This window comes from Lissotriton vulgaris, chromosome 6, assembly GCF_964263255.1.
Source record: "Lissotriton vulgaris chromosome 6, aLisVul1.2, whole genome shotgun sequence".
NCBI classification, from domain to species: Eukaryota; Metazoa; Chordata; class Amphibia; order Caudata; family Salamandridae; genus Lissotriton; species Lissotriton vulgaris.
Genome location: NC_141694.1, coordinates 1,316,907,137 through 1,316,924,925, shown reverse-complemented (window position 1 = coordinate 1,316,924,925; position 17,789 = coordinate 1,316,907,137). Strand labels below are relative to the sequence as shown.

Here is a 17,789-nt window from a genome sequence, read left to right as displayed (position 1 = left end):
CATTAATGCCGGTATAGCTCGCCCTTTTATCATGGGAAAATCTTGTCCCGCTTTCATCAATGCTTGTTCTAAACCATCTGTATAAAGATGATTAAAAAGGAAAGGGGTCGGCACAGATCCTTGCCTGACCCCCTTCTTATTTGGAAAAGGTACTGTACATTCTCCATTAAGACCGTAACGGACTCCGGCCTTAGAAAAGAGGTTTTAAAAAATGTATAATAGTGTAGTCCACCCCCAAATCTCGAAGGACTCCCCGCAGCCTCTCATGTCTTGCGCAGTCAAAGGCTGCGGTAAGGTCAACAAATGCTAAGAATAGCCTTTCTTTTTTTTTAAAGAGTATATTTACTGATAAAAATGCTCAAATAAAGACTTAGTTCGATGGTTCCCAATCCCTTACAGAATCCAAATTACAGGTCTGAGAGTGTTTTATTTTCCTTGGCCCAATCTTGCAATCTCTCTAATACTATATGCCCCGCTATTTTCGACGAGGAATCTAACAAAGATATCGGTCGGTAACATGTGGGATCTTCTTTATTTCCCTTTTTAAAAATGGGAACTAAAATGGATTCCGCCCAAGTCTATGAGCTTAAAAGAGCAACTGGTGGTAATTACTTGTGTGAGTATTGGGCCCCGTAGCTCTAAATAACTCTTATATAAATCCACAGGAATCCCATCAGGGCCTCCCTTACTTGCCATAATTGACCTATTTACCTCATCCAAAGTAATCTGGAGGTCATTAATGTTTGTCGGACGTAATGATCTACTTTCATCACCTCCCTCATTTAGAGTTTCTACAGCATTTAAAACGTTGTGGTTACCAAACATTTTCGAAAAATGCTCCACCCACTGCTATTTCGTGATCGCTATTTCAATAGCTGGGGCATACCTCGGCTCCAGGAAGGGTGCCCTTACAGCCCTCAAAAAGTCTACCCCGTCCTTAGACTCAATGGCTTCATAAAGGGTATGCCAGAGCTATTCTTTTAACACCCCTTTGCGTTCTTTAATCACATTATTATATACTTTCCTCACCTCTCTTAATGCGATCGGATTTCTGGGGATGCTGTGGGACATTCTTTTCAGAGTTGCATATGCCTTTGTACACTTTGAGTCGAACCATCCTTTGGGATTTCTGATGGAATCAGACTTTTGTACCGATAGGGCTTCGTTAACCGATCTTGTAATATGTTGGAAGGCAGTCAGTACTATTTCATGTGTTGCATTTTCATTTAAAATTGCTGCCACTGACGGATTACTTTTTGCCACAATTCTCTGTGTGGAACAACTATCAACCATTTCAGGGCATAACCATTTTTTCTATCCATTTCTATGTGTTGGGGGGGCGTGGACATTTTTATGGTCATACTTTGTTTGGGGTATTAATAAATTCAGGGAAACCTCAGTGGAAAATGGTCACCCAGAATAATATCATGAGTTTCGAATTGCCTCATCCTAGGCGCTAAGTTATTGGAGAGCAGGATATAATCTATTATTGAGAAACATCCTCTTCCATTAAAAGTACTTTTAAAAGGGACCGGGTTAAGGCTTATCTCGTTTGCAAAACCCAAATCAAGATCACATACCATTTAGTTTAGAACTTTCCCGTACTGTAAATGTGTGAAATGGGTTTCACTTTTCCCTTCTTCATTCATGGCACCACACACCTCAATTCCATTGTTGGAGCACAGTGTGATGTCAAAATCCCCCCCCTTCCCAGACAATAAACACAACCCCTTCACTTTTCATTATTTTCAAAGCCTTTAACAGATTTTCCAAAATTCCCCCAATTTGGTCCATCTGTGCATTGTTATAAAGATTTACCAGTGCCACTCTTTTCTTTCTCCCAATATACAACTCCATCACTTGATAATATACCTCCTGACATTTCAATGCTATTTTCCTGACATTTAGCCTGTTGGATATGTAAATAGCTAAGCCCCCTTTACTGTCCCATGATTACCTGCAACCGTGTGATACATTCGATATCCATTCATGTGTATAGCCTCCTTTAGCCACGTCTCTTGGAGACAAATAATATGAAACCCCAATATAAAATCAGACCACACTGGATTGCCTATTTTTGATTGTAATCCCGCTATATTCCAAAAAAACAATTTCATAAAGTTGTCATTATCTATATATGCTCCTTTTACAGTGTTTACATCTGGAGCGGGGGAGATAAGGAGAGTTGATGGTAGCAGTGTCTGACATGGTCCTACTTGTAAAACATTGGTCTCTACCCTTTGTATTTGCTTTGGTGCTGCCTTGTTTATCTCCTGCACTACTTAAAAATTTACCATTTTTTGCAGGGATTCCAGGGTACACTTTGTCTCTATGTGATTCTTAAGATGACTATTAATAGCTATTCGTCTTATCTTTCCATAAGCTACCCCATTCTTATTTACATTTTGTGGTATGGGTGTCTACCAGTCAATCTTGCTCTTCTAGATTATAAAGGCTTTCAAACCTGTTGGCTGTTTGGACATTATACCTCAAATGACTTTCCTCTGGGCGAACCCTATTTTTGTTTTCGTCTTCCCACCCATTTGGGGGTTTATCAAAAGGCCCTAATAGCACAACATTTATGTTTTGAGGGTTTATAAAAGTACGCTCCAAAATTGTTTTCACCAGGTATATGGAGCCAAAAGTTAATACCACACAGTCTCCTATGAGTGCTTTTTGAGTTTTCCCCACCCAGGCCTTTCTTCTGACCATTTTGAATTCAGAAAAAAGTACCCTACGTAGTCCAGTCCTGGTGCTCAACCAATGTAGGGATTTATTTCTTAATGCCACCCAAGATTCGTTTTCTCTAACTGAAAGCTGCAGGACGTTTGTCAGAATTACAGTATATGAAGTTGCTTCAGGCGGGAGATCTAAAGCTCGAACAGTGTTTTCTGTTTTAGCCTTCTGGAAGTATATGGTATAAGAACTTAATTGGGTACGGTGCATGGGGGTTTCATTTATTTTCCTCCCCTGCGGATTTCCCCGTTCTTCCCCTTTACCATTTCGATTTTGAGAAGAGTGTTCTATGCCAGGCTAAGTTTTCAATCCCTGTATTCCCATCCGTTGTCCTGCCTTAATCGATTTGAATCTTCTCTTTGCCTAATAGTTGATATATTTGGTACTTCCAATGGTCTCACACTTGTTGTGTTAGGCAATCTAAGCCTTGTGGAGGTCCCATCCTCTCTTATCCCCTGATCAGTGTGCCATATTCTTCTCCTGATGTTTCCCCAGGGCTACCTCAATATTTTTTAACCTTTCATCCCTTTCCCAATGATTCATTTAAGGTATGTTCTAGTTCTTTTATCAAAATCGAGACTTCTCTTAAGTCGTTCCTTACGCTATGAGGCTCATACAGTGTTAGTTATTTTGCATTCTGTTCTACTTGTATTGGGTTTAGTGCCTTTTTTTGCTTCATCACCTTTCTTTGCTGTTTAAAATTCAGTGTTTTTTGTCCAAAAGAATCCCGATGTGTAGTCCCCTTTCCACCGCCGGGTTTCTCCCACACTTTGGAGGAGGTTGATATTCTCCGTCCCCCTCCTCATTAACCCACACCTGATCAGATATATTTTGTACACAACCATTTATAATAGGAATAATTTCTGTTCCCGTTGGAGCCTGGATACTCTCTGTTAGATTTTTTCCTCGGCCTTCGGCATTCGGTGTCTCTTCCATTGTGCATATTTGTTTCTCTATTGCCCCCATTGCACCCGTCAAATAGTTCAATAATGATGAACGAGAGCTCGTGGCCTTCTTAGAATCCATCTTCCTACATAGTCCTTTACTGGGCTCTGCCTTTCTTTTCCCCGTGATGTCAGTTGGTAAAATATGTAATCAAGTTCGCCCAAAAATACTATCCCGCTGTTATACACAGCTATGAGTTTACAAAGACTACTGAAGTTTGATGATTTAATATGCAAGGCAACTTGGGAAGTGTTAAAATAATTTTTCCTTCAAGCTGACCGACAAACAAAGTTAGTACGATGACCTTTATAGATAGCCACGTCAGGTACTCACCAAGCCGACAGACCATCAGAACCAAGGGGGGGTGGCCTAGCCCGCCTCCTCCGATCTCTGACGGGCCCGTCTTGGCCTGGTCTACGCCTGTGCTGAGCCCTCTCTGCAGGACCGGCTCTGATATCTTATTGCATCCTCCAGGGAGCAGGAGTAAAGTGCTGCGTGCCTGGCCCAGCAGAAGTCAGGCTCGATTGAAAAAGTGCAAGGTGCTAATGCTGAATCGTTGCAGAGCAGTGAACACAAGCCTAGGTCCCCCTACGGTTGTTCTGGGATTAATCACTATTTCTAACTAACCAGCCCAACTTGGCCTTTTTTATCTTTTATCATAAACCATGCTTGGTTCCTAATCCCTTTTTTGAGAAATATGTATACAAACAAAAAAAGGCAACAAGATATTTAGATGCCACTGTATACAAATGTTGTGTTTGCCCACTGTCTAGTCCACTGTGAAGACTGTTTAATTGAGTTAAATCACAGAGCTTTGGGACACTCCGATTATATTCAGAGATCTAGTCTTTCAACAGTTTGGACAGAGACTTAAACATGTTACTGAGAAAGTTAGGTGCAGTGTTCTAAAATATATCAATTTAAATTTGCCAATCAAAGAAACCTTTCTTGTTTGAAAACAAACCTTTCTCTGTTCATCACCTTGCAGCTCTATTACCAGGCTCCCTTATTTTTCACTTTTTTGTGATGGCAGTCTGAGAGCACATATTAAGAACGTCAGAGTTCCTTTTGTGTCATATCTTCAGTCAAGACAGTTTCTTCAGTAAGACCATGCCAGGGATAGCCAAAAGCCATGTCCCCTCACTAATGTATGACATTTAGTAAAAGCATAATTTGGGCAACCGATAACCCATATCTATCCCTTCATTCTTATTATTTGTTGCTTTGAATGTACTTAAAGAAAAGCATTTCAGGTCAGGAAGGCGCTATTAAATCATGCGATATGGAAAAACTCTACGCGTGCCATAATACACACTGATACTAGCAAGTCCAACAAAAGCTGAAGAACTTGCAAGCTAAGGGAACCAAAATTAATGTAATATGTTATTCAAAGTCACAATCTCCAGCGCAATAGGAAAAGGCTTACCCATCTAAAATATTTGATAACAGAACCCCTATCGACTCTTAGCCTTCCCCACACCTTAAAGTGATATCCCCTCCCATTCCACCAATATCACAGCAACCACCTCTTTGAGGGCACAGCTAATTCCGACCTATAGGATGAACCCTTATTATTTCTCCCAAGGAGTAAATGGCTCACACATGCTAATACTAAAACAATTATAAGTTACTCTAGAAGTTCTTGTACCTGTGCTTATTTAACATCTGCCTTTGGAATATGTGTTAAAAAAAATGGAACAACCGAAATACTTTGTCAAGGTATATTGAAAACCAGAGTACAATCCTATGCCCAGTCCAAATAGTTATACCTTTCAGATGAGTTATTTTTCTGGCTGCCTAATGGATAATTTACACAGGCCATAGCAGGAGAAGTGGAAGATTACAAAATGGAAGAGATGGTTGAACAACTACGAGCACAAAGGTCAAATGTATTTACATGAATGTCCTCCGCACTTCTGTTTTTTTAATGCATAAGTGTGGTTGGCAGAGTTAATACAAATTCAAGGTAATCCAGCTACAGATATTCTTACGCAAGGTCAGGGTAAAATGAGCATCGTGAACACCGATCAAATTCAACTGGTAGTGCTTACAGAAAGTTTCCTAATAGATTAGAGGCCCTTTGAGGGATCATGGATCCCAAAAGGGTCCATTACACAACTGTTTAGAAAATTAAATATTAGCAGGATAAAAAGGTAATTAAACATAAAAAAGCAAACCTGAAAACTAAAAATGTTAAAACGTTCAGTAAATGTGAAGGAATTTGAAATCGGAGGTTAAAAGTTAAGTTGGTATCTTTAGCTTGAAATGTGGGAAAAGCGCACGTACAGCAAACGGACTCTAGTATGGACAATTGGTGGGCTACATTGACGCACTTGTATGCTCAGACAAAAAGAAAACATGCATTAGAAGCAAAATAAAACAAAATGATATGGTAAAGTCTAGTATATCGCTTTGTTGTTTGGAAATAAAAAAAACATTTTGAAAAGCATTATCCTTCCCATTATAATTTCGATTCCTCAATATTGTTTTCAGTTGTGACTTTATTTTGGCTTGGAACGTAGATCCTGATGCACGAGCGCTAAAAATGTTTGTTACAAATCATGCAACAACCATCATGTCAATTATGATAAAGTATTTTCAAGATTTAAAAAAAGTGTACTTTAACATTAACACATCACATTATAGCACCGCACTGGGAAACACTTTTTAAAAGTGATTAGGTTTTAAATATGTACCTTAAGTGAACTAAGAAGGCAAAACAGTTGTCATGTAAACCCTCTACGTGGCTCGCATAGTCTATTAAATCATGCACAACAGGTTATTGCACCACTGTTATTCTGAACTCATATGAGAAGGGGTTTTCATACGTAATAATGAAGAAAAAGAGTTTGTGAAATAAAATATGTGCTTAAGATCACACAATTTAAGCAGGGAAGCGGCGATGTATCCAGTTTTCCTGGTTTCACTTTGTAAAAATTTGCTAGCATACGGTATCTATTTTTTCTTTCTTTGTGTAATGGCTTTGTTTTGACTTCTTTGTACAGTCTTTAAATAGCGCGAGCTCGACCTGAAGGTACTGGGGTGCTTTACATGAGCACCAGTTACATTACACAAAGTCACATTCATTCTCACAGTAGAACACAACATCCCTCAATTTAGAAAGCACAAACTGAATTGATGTGCAACTGAAGAAACAAACAGTGAGTCTGCAGTTTCAAGCAAATCAAGTGGCACCTCACCAATGTAGTAGTTTAATATTGAAGAAGGAAAAACACCTGGAGAAATGTTTTTCTTTCAATGCAAAGGGGTTCAAACCAGATTGGTCATTTGGAATGAGTTAGCACAAATTTCCATATTGTTGAGTCTTCTGTAAAGCGACATAATTTAAAAACCATTAATGAAAAGAATCTTCTCAAAAGGGATTTCCAAGGTGAAGCAGCATTGGATCTAGCTAGTATTTAGTGTTTCCATCTAAGCACTTATATTGCCAAAGTAATAAGACAGTCAATGGGTTCAAAGGGTATACAGGCCACAGTAAGAGTACAATCTTGAGTCCCAAACGGAACAGAATTACACAATTGTGGAATACAAGTGAAGAGTCCATACAATTTCTGCCTAATGCTTTTATTCCGGAGTAAGACCATGAGACTTATTTATAGTTAGGAGGATCCTGGACTTCGTGAAAAAGTGGCAGTTCTCAAGTCCTTCCTACTTACAGTGTATAAACACCCTATACACTTTAAACGGGGTGGACGTAACAGCTGCCACTTTTTGGTGTATGTTCTGCATCAGTCACACTCTAAAAAAATAAAACGAACTCTACCTCTTTGGCCATCCCCTGCACTGAGTATCAAAAAAAAAATCACATGCACAAATATTGATAAACCTTGACTTTAGTGAAGTTATTATGAGCTTGAAACTTACGTTCTTGGTCTCATTTCAGTTATTATCCCTGAAACGGGCACAACAAAAGCCTCACAATACTTTTCGTCTGCTTCTTTTCTAATCATACTTTCCTTTGTATAATCTTGTGGAAGACAAATAAAACTAAAATAAGAATCTCAGTTTATCAACAATTTTTTTAATTTTTTTTTTTAAGTTTCCCATTTACAGATATACCACCTTAATAATGTATACAGCCCATCCGGTTGCATTTTCCAAGCACTATCTTTTTAAGAAAAGAGAATATGCCTTATCAATCTGAGTGCTACAAAAAGATGGAAATGCTTGCAGAGCTTTAGCCTTCGTATGTAAAAAAAAACAAGATAATCATACAGAACATGGTCCAACACCAATTTCATTAAGACGTCTTTCGCCAGATGCCTTAACTAAATTTTTTCTATCCAATGAGCTGTACTTTTTTTTCCTGGGGTACATGACAGCTCAGAGAGAAAATACACAACCATTATCCAGAGACCCAGCATTACTGCTTCTGCCATCAAGTCAAATATTTTACCATCTGCATTCTATTCAGCATGCAACGCTAATAATACAATGCAAACATTCATTATAAAATGAAGTTAAGATTAAGTTTGCTTCAAAAATTAATTTAGAAGCTATGTGATAGGTGCAAAAATGTTCTACAACCGAAAATGAAAATGTTCCGATATCTGCACAAGAAAAAAGCTCTTTTAAGAGCATACTCTTTTGCGCCTTCGACTAAAAGAGAACTGATTTACCGACAGGAAAGAAACTTTTTGTTACATAAGGACACAAACTGTGGACCTACTCCTCCTGGGTTCAAGATTGGGACAAGGATGAGATTTTTAGCACCACTAAGTTGGCTTCTAAATAAACCTTCGGCATCTTTCTGCTGTTTTATCCCTATAAAGTGTTCCTGTTGCTAACCCTTCAGGACGAGGAAATTAGGCACTATTGAGTCTTGTTACACAAAAGCAGTAACAACATTTGTTGCAAGTCCTCTTCTGAAATTATCATTGGTCCTCTTGTCGCTGTAATGACTGTTAACATACGAAATAGAGGCCAAGATTGCAACCCTTCAAACCTAGTAACTTGTAGGATGTATTTAGCTTGTTATCAACCTGCGCATTCAGGCCCTCATGCACGTTTCTTAGAAAACAAATGACAAGCAAAAAGCGAAATTTGCTAAAATTCCACCTATATTATTTCTTCTTTCTGACAGTCTTCCATTTGGCTCTTCCAACAAAGGCTGTCAGCTCTTGTTTTGTTGCTTTAAGGGGATTTGTCCTTTCAATATAAAAATACAAATTCCCATGCTAATAAATTTGTGGAGGATTTTTCAGATACAGAAGCAGCAACGGTAAGGCACAAAGAGAGAATGAGTAAAGAAACAGATTGGTTGACATGTAAATAAGAAACACATTTTGCCAAAGGTGGGAGATGGAAAATAAGAAATGAAAGAGCTAAATTCTTGCAGATTTGATCTTTAAGAAAAGTGTATTGTTACTCTTAAACATACCTGGGCATCACCATTTCCAAAGTTAAACATATACCATATAAATAAGGAGTAAATAAATAATAGGCTTCCTCTGAAGATTTTCTCAATATTAAAGTTCACGGTTTACCACTCCAATTCCTGCATGATCTTCAAGATACACTGCATCACAAACAAAGGAGTAACAAAACCTGCATCTCTCTATCCTAACTGGCAGAAAAAATAAAGATCTTATGCAGGGAGAAGAAGAGGCCCTGACTTTCTACAAGCACAAGGAGTCAGAACATAACCATAATAAAAGTGAAGAAGTGCTAAAAAGTCAGAACACAGAGACCAGTCTTCTCAGCATACCGCCAACCCTGAGAAGGTTGTCCCATCAGTCTTATAGTTCAGGAAGAATCTAAATTCTTCAAGGATTATCTAATCCAGGGACAGGGGTCACATACAGCTGCAGCCAATTTAGCAACCAGATTCGCCTACAATAACCTTCTGTTTTGCACATGATCTTAAAACCTCTCCTTTTCTAGTCCATTACACCCTAACAGCTAGGTTTGTATTCTAGAAATAACTATGCATACATACATTAGAACATATGCCAGGGAATCTGTGAAAGTTCATATTTACCCTAGGATATGACTAGTTCTATTGTGTAAAACCTGGGTACATATACACAATATGTAGATGTTTACTCACACATGCCAGGTTTTATTTCTTCACTCATTTTAGATGATGTTTGGAGAAAAATTTATGAATCTTTAAAATACTTTTAAATCAGAGTAATAAATGATGTGGTGTTTGGGAGTTATATTACTAAAATTATTAACTGCGTGCGTTCAGCTACGGTTGTTATGTAAAGGGATTCCAAATTGACAGAGACTTTTAGGTCACTGCTGGTAACCCTGCCTGATGCAAAGAGGTGTACAAAAAAGTGATGAATGGAATGCCTGAATTATTCTCAGCCACTGTTAATTACTAGGGGCAGCATCAATCAATTGTAATTTTGCCCATGTCAGCTCAGGTTGGACGCAGCTATATGCAATTCAGTCTTGACCCTGCTGCAATCGGAACAGTCCAGCCTGAAGTGCCAAGCCAGGTCATCCCTGAACCAGAACACAAGCAACCCAGGACCGGTTTCGCCCTACTTAGTTTTGTATAATTTTTTTTAGATGTACTGAGGTGATCACTGACAGTAGTCTTCCATAGTGGGGCCACTAATATTATCCTGTCTGATGTGGTAACTATTACAAGGTCATTTACACTAGTAGCTCTGATTAATTTTCATTGAACATACATTGCTCTTGCTACAGAAAAGGTTGGAGAACCATGCTTTAAGTCAATGCAACATGCACCATTCTGGCCACACACCTAATATTCCTTGGCACCGAAGGAGGTTTACAACTGAAAGGTTATTCTGCTAATGTTCTCGAGATCAACAGCACCATAGCAAAGTCAATGCATAAAAATATTTTGATTTCAACATTACTCCAATGTGCACTGTTCTTACTTATTTGCACCATACTGGAAGCAATCTTTAGCAAAACAAGGACATGTGAAGCATCTTAGAAGTTCCTGCCATGTGACCCACTGCCTTGTGATACAACTGTAATAGTTACCCCTAACTTCACTATTCCATAAGGTAAACATGACAATGGGCAGTGAGACACATCAGATGAGTAACATTTGTTCTAGAGCTTGGTGTCCCTTCAAAAGAAGAAAGGGCAAGATGAGCAAAAACGGTTCTATATTTCTGGTTTGCTTTCTTCCATTGGAGTCTACTCCTGCCTTTTTCTTGGTCCCAGAGATTAAATATTAACATTTTGAAAAGTTCCGTTTATGAACTACTTACTAACATGGCAGTCAAGGGAAGACTTTGTTATAAAGTAAGACTCCAAACCATTAACAGAGTACGTGTTAACCAAGTTCTGCTCGCATCAGTTCAACCAGCACCTTTTATTTGAAAGGAATGGTTGATGGAAGCCAGTTTTATAAGCCCAACCTTTTCGATCATGGAGGCAAACTGCCTTGTGAGAAGATCTTCATAAAAAACAAAGATGTGTTATAGGGAAAGGGATTCAATCCAAAAAATTAAATTTTGATGCATAAATATAGAATGGAGATTATAGAAAGTGGGCCCAGAGCAATGAGATGCACTCCTAGAGATTACCAACTCCACACTGGTGTTACATTTCAGTTCATTTACACGAAGTGGAAGCACCAATTTTTGGGGGGTAGTTCATCACAATTAGCTATAATTATTGGCAAGAAAATCAGCCAACAGATGTTTGTTACAATCCCTTCTTCAGGGAACATGGAAGAAAGCAGAGAAGAAACCTACGGAATATATAGAAACCCACCATCAATATACAGATTCGTCCCAATAGTAAACAGCAATATTTAGTATGGGAAGTCGCACACCATTTTTTTATCTAGCATTTCACCAAATGTAAAATAAAGATATGAATATATTATCAGTCTAGTGGATCTTTAAACGACTTGAGCTATTTATTCTACACAATATAGCTAATTCGTTTTTCTATTACTGATAATCAGCATTTAAGGTGTAAGTATAGTGTGTTAACTTGATTTTAGTTTAATACAAACTAATTATTTCAAAATATACAACTGGAACATCATTTCATTCATAATGTGAATTGATCATCTAACTTGGCTCTCTGGCCCTCTCTTGAATCAGACAATACAGCGCTACGAGGCCTCCGGGTTGTTTGCGCTCAACAAAACCCTATTATTAATAATAATAATAATAATAATATTAATCATATAGATACAAGGGGCCCCAAATCAATACAATGATGCTCTTTTTAGACAAAATCTCAGTGGCCTTCAAAATTGTAAATCTCCAATTCTACTTCCCAGGAAGTTATTTGATATGCTTCTTCAACCCATATTACTGATTTTCCTAAAGCTGAAATTAATCTCAGTCGTTCTATATAAATCTCAACAAATGTTCACATGTATCTTTCACATTTTCATGATGATTTCACTTTTATGACTTTTCTTCAACCACTAAAATTAGTGTTATTACACTGCACAAATCAGGTCTTCATTAAAAACAATACAATCATACTGTCATTATGTGGATGAAGACAAAGTAGACAATGTAATTGTTCCACTCATTTCTTCCTCAACAAAACGTTGTTGCAAAATACATTGGAACTGTAAAGTACGGTGGGTATTTAACTGAGTTGTGTAGTTCACTTACACCATTGCATTTCAGCAAGACTGCAACAATCTTCTCAAATGACTAATGTAAGGCTCATAATATGGGTCCTATTGAGAGCTGTAGCCCAATATTAGAAAATAGTTTTCAGAAACTTCTACGATTAAAGTATAGCTATAAACAAAGGTTCCCCTTATTTATAGCATTATATATGTGTTTTCTTTTGCCTCAGTGTGCACGATGCGGATGCCTTTTCTACCATTACCTCATTTGGATGCAGTTACCCTTACAAATCTTTCATTAGGTTCCTTCTTAAAGATTTAAATACTGCATAGTATAGTCGGGCCTTACGATTTAGAAGTTGAATGCTGTATCAGTGTTAAACTTCATAACTTTAGAAAAAACATTTAGAGATGGCTGGTCACTCAGCTCTTCAGCCTGCTTTGATCTGCAAATTAAATACTATACATTTCAGTTAATCACCATCTTACCAGCATATACAAATCATTACAGTATAGGTTCAAATGAACATAAATATATGTGTTATACCGTCACATAACAGAATGAAGACATTACAGATAACAGAGTCAATGATTTTTTTAAGAAAAGCGAAGTATTTTTACTATTGAAACAGTTTGAAAGTCTTATGGTTTGAGACATCTGTCAGCAAATACAGAGACTTTCAAGCCAATTGTGACTTACAACAAACCAAGAGGCTTAGCGGAAGACATGGGGAAGATGGGCAGTGCCAGAATACAGGCTGTTTTATGTGCAACCTTCTGGGCAGCACTACCAACATCAAAATTATAGCTGTGCACATAATTCAGAGCAACATATGCTTTCGCTACACATGCAATGCCATTTTTTAAATATTTTCCTTAAAAGTATATGTTTTTCTCATTTTCGAAACATTATACAAAACCATAAACAAATAAAAATAGATATATTGTAACCTTGGACAAATGCTATGGTTAATAAACTCGACACACTACCCTTGTACAGTCATCGTCTGGCTGTTCACAGCAACTAATTGTAACAGTGTATTTGTTGTATATTGAAAAGGTGTGCCTTTCTTAAAATCGTGATGAAGACTTTCTAGTGATGACTCGTCTCTCTAACAGGTTTGAAAAAGGTGACTATTGAAGTACTGCTGGGATCACTACCACAAATATAAAGAAAGATTCCACAAAATTCAGCCTTGCACTTATAACTCTTATGGCAAACAAAGACGCTGAGTGGCCATTACAACTGCTTAGTATTTTTACGAACCAAAACAGCATCAAAGATGAATTATGATACAGTTCAATGAGCAGCAGATTGAGGAATCTACAAAGTGCAAATCCAGCAACATATACATTCATATACATGCCTGGAGAGACTCAGACAGCAAAACTCTGCAAACAGCAATGTACCACTTCATGACCATACCTAATTTCCTGAGCACCACATCCAGTAACCAGGAGACGCAATATATTGCGCCACTGTTTCTGCTCATATCTAAAAAAAGGATACAGCCTCAGAGCGCCAGTTTGGGTCCCGATTGCCAAGATCTTCTGCACAGGATCAAATGCCAGGGCTGATGGCTGATAAGGGAATCCATGGCGTACAGTCTTTTGATGCAAATAAAATCAGCATAAAGGTGACGAAAAAGTAGGGAGAAAGCAAAAAAATGGAAATTAAAAATAAATGCTTTCGCTCAAGGTCAGTTCAATGTACAAGTTAACAGATTTACACACTGCAAACAAATAAATCAAGAGTTTGTAAAACAGTGTATATACTTTGTATTAATTATTTACATCACTTTCCAGAACACAGTGAAGAAAGCAGGCATCACTTTATTACTGGGACAGTTGGGGTGCTGAACCCTAATACAACAGAAGCACAGCGATCTGAGCCAAATATACTTTTGTGGCTGTATAAAGAACAGGTGTAGCTTCTAGGGGGTACCTACTCACTCTAGGAGTACAACTAAATTTTAGATTGCGTTTGCTTATTTCACAGCATTTGATGGTTCTCAACCTGAATTAAGTAATATAGGTGTTGGCACCAATATACTGCATTGTTCAAGTCAGTGATATGTAAATAAACAGTGGTCGGACCTTTAATGATGTAGATGTTGTTAACATGAAGGTCGTGATCTCCTTTGCATTAACTATTGATATAATGCAATACCCCATAGTTAAATGTGTTCCGTATCTCTCACACACACACACGAAGGTCTGTTGGTGTCCCTTAATCGGTCACCCTCCCATAGAAATGTAAGGCAGTTTCAAGCATAACCCAAACTCTATTCTTCCCACAACTTGCAAGGTAAACACTCAAACATAAACATCAATTTAAAACTAAATAAACAAAAACATCGTGAAATTAAAAACATTTATGCAATTTACCATCTCTCTAGAATACGCAGTTATGAATACTCAAGTGCTGATATTATTGCAATGTTTTGAATAAATGATGTTACCGGGTCACAGAATAATTTTAATAACATATTGTATATGTCAACTTAAGATCAAGAATACGAAGGATGGCTAGATAGCTAGATAATTCGGTAACATACTTAACCATAAAAGATACATAAAACATGACCTTCAAGCAAAGACCAATACATACAATTTTTATTCGTTAAACAAAGTTCTTTAAAACATACAAAAAACATTTTACAATAAATAGTGGATAAAAACTACTTCAACTGCCCAGATAAAAAGAAAGGAAATTCCTATAACACGGTCAAGCCCCTCGAATGTTTACCACACAGCTTAAAAAGTGCCCCATGCAAACACATGTACTGACATTTCCCAACGTGGCCAGTAAAAGCATAGCCGGCCTCACTAGGTAGAATTTAGCCTCCTTCTAGATGGGGATCATACATTTTTCCTCGGTACTGTATAGTGACTCAAACATAACAAACAACAGCAAAGTCTGCTCAGAAAACTCGTCACAACCACACAGGCCTAAACGGCCACACTGGTAAATGTATACATCTCTATGAATAACACTACATTATTAGGATGAGATCACAAATATGAAAACATGAGCATGCTTCCTTGCTTATATGGCACGCCAATAACTCAAACATAGTTTCAAAAATTCCAAAAAGTACATAAGCAGTAGAATATGAGCTAAGTTTTACCTAACACAGAGCAATTTCTTCTATCAAGTCATTCACAAATAAATCTAAACTTAAAATGATATATCAATCAATGGTTGCAATTAGTGGAATGTATATATACTGTCTGCTACAGGCAGAGAGAAGTCACAGACTGGTGTACCATTGTAAAAACAGTTCCCCAACAAGACAAAATATTGGCCATCACATGCTGACACAACAAAAAAGGTTTCAATCTGATCGTTTGAAAGTATAAATTGTAGAAACTCGACATATTCAAATAATCTATGGTGGTACCAAACAATGACTTCGACGACTTTAGAGGTACTGGGTGGTTTTGCTAAGGGAAGAAGGCATTAATCTGCTGATAACGACAACAGCGAGACAATACCAGCCATAAATAACTAACTCTTCGTATGTTATGACGTAATGTATAATTCACGTTCAGAAATTGCAAAAAGAATCACAAAACCTATCTAATTTGGCATGTCTCCAGTTTATGTGAAAAGCAAATGCACATATCTCCTGCTGGAACAACTAACCCACATATATGACAGATGCCCTGAAATGAGCACCCTGGTTAAAGGGTAGTAAGTAGGCCCAAGATGACTACAGCAACTATGTTTGTCTCCACTGACCACAAAAGGTTTGACATTTTCGTAAAGACTAACCAATAGTTCTCGCACAACATTCACCACTCTCTAACTTCCTCTATGCCCTGGTTTACCACACAGACAGGGAAGTGCAGAAGCAAACCGCTCAAGCCAACAGAGGTGTGTATTATTAAATAAAAAAAGAGAGAGAGAGGGGCAACTCCCTCTAGACACACATACTCAGAAAACACAGACATGCAGTCTGACAAGGGCTCTGCAGATTGATCCCATCTCGGCAATAAGGGTCATGCCGGTGATCGGAAGACCTTGGGTTGCCATCGATCAGCAGGATGCTGAATATTACCTGCTGCCTCTTATTGTACACGACAGTGAGTGCAGCAGACCTGCGTGAGTGGAAGAGAGGGGAATGGATGGGCGACCCGCATCCCCCGGGTACTAATCCAACAGGTAGACCTGAACACATCCCTCCTCTACGCTTACATCTCCTCCCACAGGGGGCAACTCTCGGCCTCTGTCTGTCACCAGCAGAGAGAGACAGCTCCGGGTGACAGGGTGGTTTGTCAGCAGACGAGAAGGAGTAAAAAGAAATGGACAGAAATCCGGAACCTACAGCATTACAAGGTTGATCGAACCGACAACCCTGAGACGGGTCACATACAATGTTTATTCATGGTATCAACGAGTCTGCTTCTCTGCTTTATCAGGAAACGCAGGAAGTTGGCAGGCCAGCAGTCAACAGTGCGCTGGTCACTTAAAATCCCCAATTATACACGCAATAAATGCCTCCACCACTAATTTTGAATGATTTTACTGATAAATAGACATACGTGTAGGCATAAAATAAATGGAAACTGTGCACTCACGAAATGTAGACCTATACATGGAAATAGATACTCGCGCAATATAGCTAGATATAGGTTATAGCACTTTCCAATACACCATTATAAAACCCGTGATTATGAAACAAGATATGCATACATGTGTCAGTGCATTCTAAAACGTTGGAAATAGCAGAATTCGCTTTATGGATATATTTCTGTGATGCGTGTGCAATGTGCATCATGCCCGGCTGCACACATGTCCGCTGCACACGCACACACACATACACATGCAGATGCAGATGTACAGCTCGCTGTCAGCCTGTAAGGTCATGCTGGGAAAGGGGCATGTTGCATTAGCTGATGGTGCTTGGTGTTGATAGCAGGTGTATGCCCCCGCCCCGCCCCTCCCCCTCCACCGGTCGCGGCCTCACCTTGCAGAGCTGGAAGTGCTCGGAGTGCAGGCTCTCGGGGATGTCCGCCTCCTTGCTCCCGGGCTGCGCGGCGGCGGCGGAGGACGAAGAGGAGGAGGCGGTCAGGCCGTCCAGCACCTTCCTGATGTTGAATTTCTTCATGGCGCCGCCGCGCTAGGGCCCTGCTCTCACCGTTGCCCCCCTCCTCTGCTGCTGCCCGCAGCCCCCCCGTCGCCCCCGGGCTGCCGCTCTTGCCGCTGCTGCTCCTGTCAAGGCAGCGACCAGTTCCCATCACAGGAAACTAGCTACCGACGGTGCTCGCATCACGTGACAGGCACGTCAGCCCAGGGACTAGCGCAGGCGCGGTGAGCGGACGGCAGACCCGCCCCTCTCCTTGACAGCCGGTTGTCTGATTGGAGCGTGGCTGGATCCAGCTGTGCGGGCTCTTCTGGGGTCTGTTGGCGCGAAGAAGGAACGAGCAGAACCGAATAGCACACGAGAGGTAGCCCCAGGTACCCTAGTCCTCTAACAGCCGCCTTCGCAGGGCTATGAGCAGTCCGGAGTCCTTCCTGTCAAGTCCAGTTCGAAGCCTGAATGGC

The 17,789-nt window shown here is 39.3% G+C and overlaps 1 protein-coding gene across 5 annotated transcripts in view; it reads right to left on the bottom strand.

Moving 5' to 3' along the window:
• The window catches only part of STXBP5 (syntaxin binding protein 5), a 1,242,391-nt gene extending 1,224,845 nt beyond the window's left edge, over positions 1 to 17,546 (bottom strand). For 3 of the 5 annotated variants that reach the window (XM_086927456.1, XM_086927455.1, XM_086927458.1), the window contains exons 1-2: positions 17,212 to 17,536; positions 13,749 to 13,846 (exon numbers count right to left, since the gene is read on the bottom strand). In XM_086927456.1, coding sequence (XP_086783582.1) covers positions 13,749 to 13,846; positions 17,212 to 17,352 — 239 coding nt within the window. In that variant the 5' untranslated portion in view covers positions 17,353 to 17,536. Of the gene's footprint in view, positions 1 to 13,748; positions 13,847 to 17,211 lie in introns of all 5 variants that reach the window. The other 2 variants (XM_086927454.1, XM_086927457.1) reach the window with 2 other exon arrangements.
• Positions 17,547 to 17,789: the final 243 nt, after the last annotated feature.